This window comes from Pagrus major, chromosome 9, assembly GCF_040436345.1.
Source record: "Pagrus major chromosome 9, Pma_NU_1.0".
Lineage (NCBI taxonomy): Eukaryota > Metazoa > Chordata > Actinopteri > Spariformes > Sparidae > Pagrus > Pagrus major.
The window spans coordinates 28615553-28630641 of NC_133223.1; the positions used below are offsets into that span (position 1 = coordinate 28615553).

The 15089-nt window shown below is 40.6% G+C and overlaps 1 protein-coding gene across 1 annotated transcript in view; it reads left to right on the top strand.

The window, feature by feature from the left end:
- Positions 1-15089, top strand: part of spegb (striated muscle enriched protein kinase b) — a 33970-nt gene continuing 18881 nt past the window's right edge. Inside the window, 8 exon segments of the mRNA XM_073473855.1 lie at positions 1-418; positions 10216-10302; positions 10971-11037; positions 11152-12707; positions 12860-13003; positions 13105-13287; positions 13974-14140; positions 14387-14475. Of these exon segments, the coding sequence (XP_073329956.1) occupies positions 1-418; positions 10216-10302; positions 10971-11037; positions 11152-12707; positions 12860-13003; positions 13105-13287; positions 13974-14140; positions 14387-14475 (2711 nt within the window).

Here is a 15089-nt window from a genome sequence, read left to right on the forward strand (position 1 = left end):
ATGAGAAAGGCCGAGGTGCAAATGACCCTTAAAAAAGGGGCAGATGAAGCAGGGGCACCCCCGAGCCCCATCATCCCCTCAAAGCGGTCCAAAGCGAGCCCCGAGCAAGTCGTCCCGGACCCTCGAGGACCTGGTTATCCCACCCAAACACCGCCTGTTTTTATCCGCAAAATGAGGAACGCTGCCGTGGGGACCGGCTGCGACATCCGTCTCAAAGTAACTGTGGCTGGAGACCCCCAGCCTTCTTTATACTGGTACCACAACGACGACCTCCTCAACATGGAGAACCAGGAGTACGGAGGACTCTGGATTAGGGATTGCAAACCCAGTGATGCTGGCCTCTACACCTGCATCGCCAACAACCACCTGGGAGAGGCACGGAGCAGCGCCGTACTGGCTGTCTTGGATCTTGGTGAAGGTAATACTCACGAGGAACAACTAAAGCGTGACATTAAAATCAAAGTATTCATAAACCTGAACTACTTTAAAATACTCAACAAGTAGTGTGAAATAGATTTAGTCTTTGGAAGCCCTTCATAGTAATGTAGATAACCATTTATTTGATATCATAACTCATTCATCTAATGCACCATTTTTTTAAGAAAATCAGTGAAATCATTGTCATGCTGACTGTTATCATGAGGTTTTAACTTCCTTGGAAATTACCCAGCAAGCCACAGTCAAGCACCAAGTAGAAATGTGAGCCTGTTTTACTTCCTGTTCCATTTAATGCAACATAAAGTGAAAATCTCAACCAGCACACAAAATACAATCATTTCTATTATTTCAGCATTCATTTAGGTGGTTATAAGGCTCAATTGTTATCGTCTTTGTCTGATCTTTAGCTTTTTCTTTTGACTTGTGTACCTCAGTTGTTTGAAAAAGACAAAGAAAAAGTATCTTATTTAATTTCTTTGTCACAGCCCCCAAAAAGTAACAAAATGAATGAACATACAGGAGCACAAACACATATTTACACCAGTGAACACTGTTGTTTTTTACATCCAAAGCCAAATACTCTCTTTTGTCCTTTTTCTCTATCAATGCCATTCAAATGTTTCTTTGCTACATACAATTAGAGTGAACTTGAATTATTTAAAGTATTGCTAAATATTACATGCAGTTGATTAATTTCACTAAGGCACATAAAGATAGAGATTCGTTATTGCTAATGCCTCATTTGGGGTTAGTTTTCCCACAACTGTTTCCCAAGGCAGCTGTAATAAGCATCAGCTGGTACTGTACAAAGACATCAGCGTCAAATACTGGATGATTGCAGTAGTTCGAATTGTATATAGTGTTTTATATACTTTAGTTGGATTGAATTCATCCCTCTGTTGTGGAAAAGGATAAAAAGATGCATCATTTCTGAGAGATGTTTTTCTGAAGCGAGGTGAGGTTTATCTTCCACAGGGAGCTCAGAGGAGGCCCTGGATATTTTGCAAACATACACACCGATGCTCTTGAAAGTCCCTCAGCCCATTAGCTAAATGTTTTCTGCTCTTGGAGATCCAAAATTTGAAAAAAGGTATTTTTGTGTTTGTTGTGGGTATCGCTGTTTGGGATTAGCATGTGAAGAGAACGTTGAATTGATTCCCGTCACTGAAAACGATTCATTCTTTACTTTTGACAAATTCAAAAGTGCACTTGGGTTTTGAGTGTTTCACAGATTCCTCAATGTCAAAGCGAGGATGCTCAGAAGTATCTTTTTTTTTCTGTGAAATCCAACAAAAAAAGCTCTTTTGATGCATCTAGTGACCTCCAGCACTGATCTAAATTCAGCTCACCTGAGTGCTTCGACCACCTCGGCTGCTTTGAAAAATGACATTACCAGCTTCACAAATATGCCCTTCGTGCATCAGCTCGAGTACTTTGTCATTGTTCTGCAGCGCTCAGCGTGACAGCGTAGCTGAGACTCATTCTTCAATTTATTTCTGCCTTTTTCCTGCTGAGAGAGGAAATGTGAGCATGGATTTGCATGCGCCAAGATGTCAAGACTCATCACTACTGAATACCCTTCAATCAGTTGAGCATGAGTAAAGGTCTGGCAAACGATAGCATTTTGTGATGACGCAGAATAAAAGCACAGGGGTGCTTACATAACCTGCTTAGTTCACTGTGCTCGCTTAAATCTGGGTACTAAAAGAACGGTGATGTCTGCAGACCGGACAACACGATGACAAGGAGTCCGTTTTAGTGTGGGCAGCAAGATTTCACAGCGTATTACATTTTTCCTCTGCTGAATAAATAGTGGATGTTTGGACGGAGGCCACATAAAAAGATGCACCATCAAATATGACGTTACGACCCCGTCTGACGAGATTATAAAAAAGATGCTGACAGCAAAACATGCTTGAGTCGCCACATTAGTGTGAGTCTTGGGAAAGAAACTCTGAGACTGAGCTTTTCTACTCAACTTTACTACAAATCAGTGGGACTAACTTTGTCATGAATCAACAGATTAGAAAATGAAGATAAGAGGCCTACAATATCAATATAGTCATTATTTTTAATCTGTCGTTTCCAGTGTTCACAGTTTGACCACTGCGTCACCTCAATAATGTTTCTCATGCTTCACATCAGGGGAGGCACCATATTTGGAAACACGGTACAATAGAGAAGTGGGTATTTCACCACAGTCCTGTGATACAGTATCGCAGTAATGATGCTACACTGAGGATATTACAAAAAAACAAAAACAAGGTGGTTGCGTGTGAACAAGCAACAACAGGAGTCATCTAGATTTCCACAGATCTGTTTCATGGAAGATCAAACCATGAGGTTTCTATACGATCCTGGATCCTCTGTTTTGTGTTGTGGCACATTGTTTTATTTCTACGCAACATGTAGGTCATGCAGTATTAACGGCAGCTGTTAAAGGTTTTAAACCAGCTCTCAGTTCAAAAGTTTTCCTTTGACTCTCCATTTTAACCTTCAGTTTGATTCAGCTCTCGACTGCTTTGCCATGTGCGTAGTCTCCAGCTGTCCCATCACTCAATGATACTGCCCGAACCCTTTCTCTCTCTCTCCCTCTTTGAAAATGTCTCTCTGGACCGCCCCCCTCGTCCACCAGCTCTGCCTAGTTATTTATACAGAGGAATGTGCCAGGCCTTAGATTTTTGTGATGTTAGCAGGCCAACGTCTCTCCTGTTACATAGGAAGACATCACTGCTAATTTTAGCCTGGCCCTGTATGACTTTTTTTTCCCCCTCAACTAATCAGGCAAAAGGGCCAATTTAATGTCCAGAATATCTAGTAATTAAGGATGTTTGCCGTATGTTGTGATGTCATGATCCATGTCGATGTCTCTGTCCTCTTGTGCCCTGTTGATTGTGTGGTCAGTCCATTTTTCAATTAATTCAAGATAGTTAATCAGCAGATTAACAGAAAAAGGTAAAAAAAGGCTCAGTCAAAAATAATAAAAGTAAAGATTCATGAAGATGTTAAAACTTAAAAACTTTAAATATACATTAATAGATTTCTTGGCCATGTGTCGGCAGTGAAATATGAGCATTGTATGAAGTTGTGTTGAAGCTAATTAGCCAATAGTTGCTACTTCCTGTTCATGCATCTCAGCAGACACAGACCAACAAGTGTTTTTTCCCAGGGAACCTTTTTTTAGCTCTGCTTTAGTCTCCACCAACTACTACTCCCCAAAATAACTGGCGCTTTAGCATGTAAATGCTCCACTATGCTAACCTGCTACTTGCTAATTGTATCTATCTGCTGTTGGTTGCTTGTAAGGTAGTGTACAGTACGTTTAACAGATTTTTTTCCCCAGGAAATTGGTGATTGCTGCAGCTGAAAACAATGCAGATGGGGGAGTACATCAAAATAGTAATGCCGTGACCATAAAACACAAAACAAAGAGCTTAAAGACGCTAAAAGGGTCATTTTTGGGCTTTTCACTCCTAGTGACACCTTGAAATATTGATTATTGCAGCTTTAAACCAGCTTTAACGAATCGTTTTTGGCTGAAGTGCAAACGAGCTATAAATAAAAGCCTGAGACATAATCACATTTTTAGTTGATATGGCTAACTTGTCAGCAAACAGTCGCCTCTTTACACATCCGGCTTGTGCAGTGCAACATTAAACTTTCATGTGGAGTTATGTCTGGAGGTTTCTGGAGGTTGAAGAGGTTGGTGAGACTGAACCAAACCGTAAGCTGGAGGCTGTGAAAACGAAACAATTACTTTAAAAATGCTAAAAAGCTGCAGCTAATGGAGCTGCAGATATGGGTGATTAGTAACAGCTTAGCAGCTGACAGTTATTTCATTTAAAAAGATATATTGCCTGTTTAAAGCCTGCAGAGTAATTATACTGTTTGGAGAGACATAATACTGGGAACTTTAGATGTCGCTTCTGAGCGTGACGATGGCGTCTTTCCAGGGTGTTTGGATAGTTTCCTTGTGCTCCATGTTGTCTTCCTCCTGGTCCATGAATGTGAGTGAACAGGTGGAGCTGCAGTTACACTGTGGAAATCCCCTACTCCGCCATGTCGCTCTAATAAATAGCTTTAATAGTACGTCAACAAATCAATGTTGTTTAACGGATAAGATGTCCTGAAAGGTAATTATGGGGTTTATTAGAGCTGTTGAATGACTTTGAGTAGAGGACTGTTCTGTCAGAATCACAGTTACTTGGTTTTTTGAGGGATTTCTAGTTCTCATGTTCACATTCAGTAGAATATAATATAAAATGTGTAACAGCTCATGAAAGATAAAGGAGGACAGAGCGGTGAGTAAAAGTGCTTCTGTCCAAGGTCTTAAATTATTAAGCCTCTTGCAAAAAAGTAACCATCTTGCACAGTGTAGAGTAAAATGAAACTGAGCTCATACATCACCAGTATGTTAGAAAAATCTGGCCTTTTGTCATGTTGCATTATGTCAAACCTCTGCAGCCTATGTAGTTCTGCTACGTAGAAAATAATGTTATCTTACATATAAAAGTGAACAACAGCAAAACCTCCTTTGCAGAAAATTGCAAAACATCAGGTCAGCTGCACAAAGTGTCTTGGTTGCAGTTTTGCTGGTTTGACTTTGGTATTTTATCTTCTGTAAAGTGTAAGAAATACTTCTTTGTAATGATGAAAATGCATAAGAATAAACTATTGCAACAATACACAGTAAGGCAAAGAATTGTAATTGTCCATATATCAAAATAAAGGGGAAAAAACAATAGAAACCAATCGTATCTTGTTTTATTCACTTTAGTTGAAAGTAGTGCAATGTGGAATCACATAATTGTACAGTTTTGGCTGCTGTAATTAAAAAATTCGCTACCCAGCAACAAAAATGTCCCCGGCGCATTTCCAAGATGAGCGTTAATGTTAATTAACACTTGATTGTCTTCCACAAAGTCAGGATTCTGCCAGTGTGGTGAGGTAATTTCACTTATGGTTTATTTTTCTGGACTAGAATATTGAAACTAGGCAAAAAAAAGAGAGGAAAGAACAAATCACTTCTGACTTAAGATTAAAGAAAATGATGTAAAGGTGCAGGAAGTGATTCTGGAGAAAGGTAGTTGATTCTTGAGTCTCGTTCCCGGGTCATCAAGGTCTAGGAACGAGACTAAACTCCAGAATCACTTAATGCAAGTTGATTTTACACTTCAGTAATGTGACCACTGATTTTTAAGTTGCAATATCTTTTTTTTTACATACTTTTTTGGCCACTTGGGGGCAGAAGAACTCCACAGTGTGATGATAAACACATACAGCTTCCACATTACCATCTTCTAAAGTCGTAACGGCGCACCAAACACTTTTCGGGGGAAGTTAATCCACAGGCTGTAAATAAGTCATTCTAACCAACCATAAAATAAGAAGAAAAGCTGGATGGACTGTCAGCCTCTGCGTTCATTGTGTATCACCAGCAGTGTTGAAGATTACACGTTGTGAAATATCACCACAACACACACATCATTATCCTGAAACAGGTTATTAATCCAGCTCATAGCCTTTTGCCAAAGCACGCTGCAGCTAAAACACTGTTATTTTTGTCACAAAGACTTGAGGATCATGACGGATATCCCCTTTGTTGAATTCATATATGAAAAAACAGAAAAGGTCCACACAAAGTGCAGCTGCCAAGGAAACAAAGAGGCACTCTCTGTGACCTGAGATTACATAAGCAACAGAGCGTGTAATTAAACCTGTAGGTATTTACACATTTTATGCACAATACACAGTTGTAGCTGCGCTGATCAGACGTTGAGTATGTATCATTATCGTTGTAGCTTCGTGTATAACGCTGTGAGTAACAGTGCCTTTTTTAGCATAGGTTTATTTATACCTATTTACTGAAGGTGTGTGTGTGAGCGAACTCTCAGCGTGCTCACGGTGTTATTTGGTCCTGAGCACTGTGTGATGCTATGTGAATTGAAATGTCATTCCTAAGCGCATCTATTTCTGAGTGCCGATTTATACTAGGTGGTGAAATGAAATGTGTAAGCAGTAATGCCTTATTCTTTTTTTGCCTCGGGGCGAAAGAAGTCTCATACGTACTGAGTCATTCAAAATGTACCACGTTTATGGACTACTCGGCAGTTAATACACCAAATGTATCATGTGCAATAACACAACAGCTACATTATCTTTTTTAAGAGTGCAGCAGTGAGAGCAGCAATCAAATCCATCATATCCCCTGGAAACAGGATTGCTTTGTGTTGTCAGTCTTAAGCAGGCAGTAACACGTTTTTTTTTTTTTTTTTTTGCTGTGAGAGCTCAATCGAGTGCTCAAGCAATGCAGAGGAGTGAGGAGCTCCCTGTTAGCCGTTGCAGCGATTCTCCCCGTTCTCTGCCGACAACACAACATCGGCTCATTACACCAGTTGAAGAATAAGACACAGACACATGGGGAGGAAGGAAAAAATGAAAAATGTCATCCAATGCTGTGGAACACTGATCTCAAGAGGGCTGGATCACTCCCACTGGTTTTTCTGCCTATCGGTGTGCACTGCCTGTAGGGTGGAACACAGCGGGGGAAGATGCTCACACTGTCGCTGGCTATTGTGCGGACAGAGGGGCTCCCTCAGAGTGGATGATATGCATTCAACAGACATTCGCACCTGCGGACGGAGGTTTATGCTCTGTGCTTTTACAGTAACGGATTTCTCTCAGAAGAAGTGCTGACACTCTGAGGTGCAACTTGTTATGTAATGGACCAAAGTGCCTTCTTTCTCTTTGCATTTGATTGAGAAGCTTTTTACTTGCATGTCAGCAGACTTACAGTATATATATATATATATATATATATAACAAGTTGGAATTTTGACATCCAAGTGAGATATTACTTGCCGATGCTGAGCTTTGTAGGAAACGTCCTGATTTAGGCGTGTAGTAATGGCTCGGAGGTACCCCCAGTGTATCTCGGGGAATACCCTGCTGCTGAATGTAAGCCAAGACAAAAAATACCTGTCGAGGACATACCAACAGTGGCCATGAAAAAAATCCAGACCAAAGAGAGAATCAGGCAAGTGTTATTTCATGTTATCTTTATCAAATATCTATTGATTCAACTATTTATTGTATGCCCGAACGTAGAAGATTGTACGACTGGCTACCAGAGTGTTTTCTCACCTGACAGTGCGAGATGCAATGACCAGTGACATCTTTAATCAAGCAGGAAACAAGATTATAAACAGTATTGTTATGGAATATAGTCACTTTGGCCAATAGACACCGAACTCGAGGCATCGCTGTCGCTTTGAGCAAACTTCAAAGAATTGCAGAAGACTTTCAGAGTTTCACTAAAACGCTGATATGTTGTAATGTTTCTAAGATGTTGCTTGTTAGGGTGGGGGTGGGGGGGGGGGGACATTTTTTGTGAATCTCAAATTGGCACAATTGAAAATAGAGACAACAAGATGGTTTAAAGACAAAACCTATTTTTATTTATTGTATTTATTTTCTCTTACGTCACAACAAAGAGTGCAAAAACTGAGACACTGAGGTAGTAAATCTGAATCCCATTTTGGAAGATGTAACTCGAGCGAGGTTGCAGTGACAGGTTTATGAACCACACTTTTCTGGGGCTGTAGTGGGATATGTACAGTAATACCCCGTCCAGTAACTCACTGCCACCACACCAGAAACTAATTAAGTTGTGACATCTAATTGGTTTTTTTAGGACTTCTTTACTATCAAAGGTGTGCTTTCAATCCAAAACGTTCCTATAAAGCAATTTAAAGTTGCATTTTCGTCCTCATTAACTAAATTCAGAGCCATTTTTAATTATTATGAAACCTCCTTTGTTTACATTGATGTTCGCTAGCGTGGAATCTCCTCCCTCTTGCTGTTTCTGGTGCTTTGCTATTTTTCTTCGTACGTTCCCGGCATCGACTTTCAATCAGTGGAATTTTGTTAAATGTGTAAGGCGTGGTATGCTCATGAAACAACATGCTCAATAGTGCTACTAGTGGTCAACAAGTCTAAAGCTGTGTCCCAGTTCAATAATGCAGTGTGTAGTATATAGTATATTACATATTCTTTTCATGTACTTTTTATATTTAATGGCTCATTGTCTTGGAGCCAGGAATGTCTCTACAAAGTTTTATTTCATTTCATCTTGTAGTGACATTTCATGAGATAATTAAAAAGCTTTGGCCTGCTGGTCGTGTTAACTGAAGAGTCAGGGAATCGCCAACGTCAGAGGGATTCATCCTCTTGGGACCATGAATGTCTGTATAAAATCTATGGCAGTTAATCCAATAGTTGTTGAGATATTTATGTCTGGACCAAAGCGGTGGACTGTCCGACATTGCCAGCCTTCGAGCCAAATACTAACATGGCGTAGCTATAATTAAATGCTCTTGTGCATACCCAGACTTTAATGCAGCATGTACAGTACTGGCCAAATGTAAGCCGTTAAGTACATACTGCAGAAACGGGTTTTACTTTTTGGTGTTTCAGCTTTCTTGTGCGCTCTTTGTCATATTTCATCTCCTCATTAGTCACTTTTCTTTTTATCCTAAAACTATCCCAACCTACGTCATATGTGACTCTTCTTAAATCTTATTTTTTTATTTAATCGAGGCAGAGTAAAGACAGACAGAAGTTTGACATGGCTTACAGAACTCATTTGGATTAGCTGTAAGAAAAACGGTTTACTCAGTCGATATTTTATTACTTTTTGGGTTTTAGGAGTGACTTGTGTTGGTCTCATGCTCTTGGTTGGTGAACATTGTTTCAGTATTTGAGATTCGGACAAAATCTGTTTGTTTACGATTGCTTTTGGGAGCATCTGCATTTGTAACTGCTTTACTGGCTTATGTGCTATTCTGAGAAAAGGATTGCATTAGGTGTAAAGTTTGGTGAATTTTGTGCTTCTGCCAGTATTTCTCAATCATGTTAATATGGCAAATACTATCCTATTGTCTTCTTTTACTGCAAGGGAACAACAGAGAGCCTCTGATTTTTTTATAAGTAATTCCACCTACTGTGAAGCAAACACCTCATGAGAGCTGCTGGGATGCCAATGACTCAATAGTGCTTTCTATTTTCAGTTCTACCAATGACTGTTTTTTTTTCTCTGCTAGAGGAAAATAGTCAAATCTTTCAGTGGGTGAAGCTGAAGCAATGAAGGAAGAAAGAAGTTGATTTTCTCCTGAAACTACTGAAACGCTTCTGTTTAATGCAGATGCTGATGAGATCGTTATGAAGGATAAAGACTCAGCAACAATTCAGCTGCAGCAAATTTAGTACAATTAGCTTAGCTGTGCTAATGAGACCCTCAGGGTGGCAACTTTAAAAGTCAAATAATTGTAATTAAATAAAGAGTCCACTGCAACGGATAAACTCCATTTAATCTTGGACGCACAGATTATGAAATACTTATCATAATACGTCAAACCAGCATACCACTTTTGTCTTCACACCTGTGATTTAATCCTAAAGAAAAAAAAAATGCATGCTTGAAATGTGTCACCTTCAGCATCACTGGGAATTTTCAGTCCCTTTCACCAAACACAGTTAAAGACTAAACTGAACAGAATAATGTAGTTTGTTGGTTTCTATGGTAACAGTGTGCTCTCTCTGCTTCTTCTGCTGCCACTTTGTAAACATTGTTTTCCACTGATGCCGAAAGATCAAAAATTGTCTGACTTCAACTTTGTAAATGTTTTTTTGTTTTGTCACTGATTGCTCCTGTACTTTCAGATTCATTGAAAAAATATTTTTCCATTGTTTTATTTTATTTTATTTTTTATTTTTCAGATTCCGAAACAACAGAGGATGAAGGTGGAGACCAATTTGAGACCAAAGAAGATGGAGGGGATGTTGAGGACCAGGCTGTGCCTACAGGTATCCACCATGTCTCCAGCTTGCAACTATTCCTTTTGCTAATATAATGCTACAATACTACAACTTTTATAGATACTGAGAATTCTGATATGTGTTAAAAGAAGCTGTTGCTCGGCTTCCAAGTGCTATATTGGCGGCAGCTGGACTTGTTTCAGTTTCTCAAAGACATTTCACCTGTCATCTGAGAAGCTTCTTTAGTTCTAACTAACTGGAAGGGAGTTTCAGGTCCAAGTCCAAGTCCAGTTGTCTATGATCTAGCACTTAGTCATCCAGGTCATGGTAATTCTGAGAACCTTCATCAACATGTTGCTCAGCTGCTTTTCAAGCTGCATTAATTGATTTTATTCTATTTTTTGACCACTTACAGGCAGTGAAATGAGCTGAAAACATTGCTTTGACATATTATCACCTTATAAAGTTTAAGTCCAAGAAAGCAAATACTTGTAATGTAAACATTTAGCATACATTGAGCTCATTGTTTTGGTTTTCCAGCATAAATGTTGCTCTAAGGTGCTAAAATGCTCTGTAGAGCTTAGGGGAACTGCAAAAACTGATTGATCGTTAATTCCACTGGTGCATCTTTACATTTGCCTTGTTTCATAATCAATACAAGTACCTGATTGCTTACCTGTACAATATGTCATACCTCCTCTGTACATGAGATGCAGTGATGGACAAATGTGCAGAAGATGACAAAAGAACATATGGACATGAGGATAGCTCTAACACATCCAGGTGAGAAAGAAATGTGCCAGTCTAAATTCCCTACTAAAATACAATACTTCACAGACTGTGAATTAGTAATTACCCACTGATTCCAAGAGATTTTGCTTTAATCCTCTATTTCAGGAACCAGTCAGAGAATTTCTCAAGAGAATCTCCACCACAAGTCCTCCCACCGCCATCCCCAAGACTTGTCAAACGTCCCTCGACCTCTCCCATGCCAAGTCGCTCTGGTTCAACTACGCCTATCAACTTACGGAAGAAGACTCTGTTGCCAACTGAATACCAAGACACAGTGCCTGGGGAGTTTGAAGAAAAGGTTAAGCAGCCAAAGTCTCTCTCCCAAGGTAACACCCAGGACTCCAGACCACAGACTCCAGTGAGCGACTACTCACGGAAAGAATTCACTCCCAGGCCATCCCCGAAGCTTACCAGGGCAAGCTCAAAGGTCTTTGAGAAGGTCCGTGGCTTAGAAGAGCGGAGACGAAGCCTTGATATTCCAGAAGGTTCCATCTCGGGAAGATCCTGGGCAGGGTTCAATCGTGCTGGATCTGTGGATTCAGATGACGGAGGAAGCCGGTTAGGCATCTCTAGAGAAAGTTCAAGGGAAGATCTTAGGGAAGCTTTGAAAGAGGATGCTGCTGAACGAAGATCTATGTTCAGACAGAGAGCTGCTTCGCTGGAGGAGAAACCTCGCGTCTCCCAAAAAGTTCAGGACATTGAGAATAAGTTCACTGAGGAGCTGCAGCGCATTAAGAAACTTGTAGGTAAACCTCATATGAAGAAGTCATTTTCAACTGAACAGCTCTCTCTGAAGGCCAAGCAGCGCCAGCCTCTCAGGAAAATTGAACCTATTCCTCCACAAGTCCTTCAAAAGCTCCAAGAACGGGAACGTGCCCAGTGGGAAAAGGAACAGAGAGAAAAGGAACTAAGTCAGCAACCAATGCAGCAACAACAGCAAATACCGCAAGACCAGCATAGATCCCAACCCCTAAAGACAGCCAGTACTGGTTCAACAACTGTAACAGTCAGTAGATTTGGAGAGGTTGCAGGCACCCCGGAGTCCATGCAGTTATCTGACCTACCAGGACAGCGATCAGTGAGGGAATTAAGTAGAGTCAGTCCAGTTACAGAAATCATTCAGAGGTCATCATCACCAGCGTTATATTATCAACAAAGGGCCGAGTCGCCAAGCAGAAATGTTGCTGAGATGACATTACGCAAGGTTGAGCGAAGGCCACCAAGTCCGCTTGTGCAAAGGGTATCTCGAATGCAAGAATCTCAGCACATCCAAGACGCTCTTGCACAAACATCACAAAAGGATGAGACTTCGGGGAGAAAGACACCAATAGAAATCGTATTAAGAAAAATTGAAAACAGACCTGAAAGTCCACTGGTACAAAAAAGGTCAATCATCGTGCAAGACCTTCCTCCTCAACCTCCTCCTAAAGCCTCAAGGATGTCGCCGGTAACTCCAATGGAGGAGAAAATGGAAGTGGAGCTATCTAAACCCGCCTTAAAGATAAGAATCCCCGCTATTATTGTTGAAGATGAAAAAATGGAGGAGGACGTTCCTGTAAAGACGAGTGAGCCTCAGCAGATTAGTACTGGTGCCAAAGAGGGACAACAGCCGAAGACCAAAGGAAAGAAACGTCGCACTCGACCCTTGTCTCCAGAGTTAGGTTAGATTTGTTTTGCTTCTTTCAATTCACTTTCCTAAAGCGTCGTGTGAAGTTAAATTAAGCAATTACTCATTCCTTACTCAGGGGCTTTCTTCTAATTTGATCACAGAAAAAAACATGACTTCAGGCTTGTGTTTTGTTAAACCGTGCAGATTCGTCAGATGATTCTTATGTGTCTGCTGGAGAAGACCCAATGGAGGCCCCTGTGTTTGAGTTTCCCCTCCATGACGCCGTAGCATCTGCTGGTGCAGATGTGCTACTAAAATGTATCATTGCCGGCACCCCAATTCCTGAAGGTGACATGTTGTACTTTGTGTTGTAACAACAAAAACCTCGAGGGTAAATATGAATTGTATAATTTAGCAATAATTTGCCTTTTCTGCCATCTCTGTTAAAGTTACCTGGAGGAGAGACAACACTGAAATCACCAGCTTTGCACATTACACAGTCAAAGTGGAGGGTGAACGACATAGTCTGCTCATCAAATCAGCTAGAATAAGTGATGGAGGAAAATACTGTGTGACTGCTGCTAATCAGATGGGCAAAGCGTCCAGCAGTGCTACCCTTATAGTCAAAGCAGGTAAGTTTTTACTTTTGTGACTATATACAGAACTGATTAATGGATATTTATTGTTCTTTTTCTTATTTCTGATTCTTTGAAACTTGAAACCTCATTTTAAAGTTAAAATGTTTTCATCTACAGTTCAGGTTTTGATTGTGTGTTTGGCGCAGACATTAACAAAAAGAGTTTTTTTAATAAAAAGCATCACGCTGCTGCGACCGATGCTCATAAATATCTCTGCCCGTTGAACCTGGATGAAGTTATTTATTCTCGTAAACAGAGAATTGTTGTGTGTTGTGTTTCAGCTGATTTCTCTCCTGCTCCTTCGTCATTATCTCTCTGAGCAAAATGTCTGTGCCATATATTCCAGCTGAACAACCTCACTTATAGTTACCATAGCAACTCAGAGGCGAAACTGAACCTATAATTTGCCCACTGAGGCTCCCTGACTCCACCCACTGTGAATCCACTATTGTTTAGATAACATATTTGACATCTCAGATTCTAATTATATTTTAAGGGGTTGCTTTGTTTTTTCTTTTCTTTGTTTGTTTCTTTTTTTTTTTTTAAATACACGAACCCCTTGATCTCCTGTTTTCTCATCAACCTGTGCTGTCAGTCAGAAAAAATAAAGTTTCCAGAGTGAGCTGGATTGTACGAAACTACAAAATGAAACATAACGTAACACTGTTGTTTTTTTGCAGAGACTGCACAAGAGCCGAGGGGAAACCTTGGTGTGCCTATGGATATCAGCAGCCCTATTACATCTGATGAGGAGTATCTCAGTCCCCTGGAGGAAAGCATGGATTTTGGAGGGCCAGAGCTGAGGCGAAGCATTGACTCACGATTCAGGAAACCCCCTGCATTCCTGGTGAGACCGTACAGAGCTAGGCCTAATTGTCTTCTCCTTTTAGAGTATGGCATATCTATTTTTAGCATTGACACTCACTCAACTGCATTTTGACTGGTTGGTTGCAGACTATTGCATGAAAATGTTCTATGTACAGGATGTCCTTGATTCTGTCTATAATAATTCATCCCATCAGCACATCTGTCGATTAAAACTTGCAGGTAAGATGCATCTCTCGGCTTTTAACTTACATTACATCTCAAACAGGTAACAATGAGTGATCAAGCTGTCATTGAAGGACAGGAAGTCACCATGTCTGTCCGAATAAGTGGACAACCCAAACCCATGCTCTATTGGTAGGTCCCCTCACTTCATCAAAACTGCTCAAACTCATTGCGTGCATGGGACATGGAAAAGACTTTTCTCTGTATCTGTGCCTCACTGCATACGTTTGCTCAGGAGCATGCTGCTTTATTGCATCTGTTAAAGGAAGTGGAAGCTTAATGTTTACTGCCTAACAATCTCCAGGCTGACAGAAAGAGTCTTAATAGGGAAAGGGGATGAATAACACGCTTCCCCCAATTACCACGGAGCTGCTCAGTGCCCAGAAACACAAATGTCTCGCTGAACTAATGAGCCCTTCGACAACAATCTGGAATTCACATACAGTGTTGAAGGCATCCAAAAAAAGAGCCAGACCTGATTGTACTTCTTTCTTCACCGTGGTCAGATCCTTTATTGTTTATAGAGCCCTTCCTCATGTCAGCCAGTGGTTCTTTATTGCTCTTGTTAGCTGCTGCAGCAGCTCCAAAGAATGAGGCTGAAGATATGTTCCATATTTTTCTCATCCCATAAAAAGACCAAAGCCGGATATGCCTTATTCCTCTGTGCAATACAGCTCAGTTGTTGTTGTGAAACTACTAAATCACTTTACTGTTAACTGCTCCTTCAGTACAGTGAGCATTGGCAC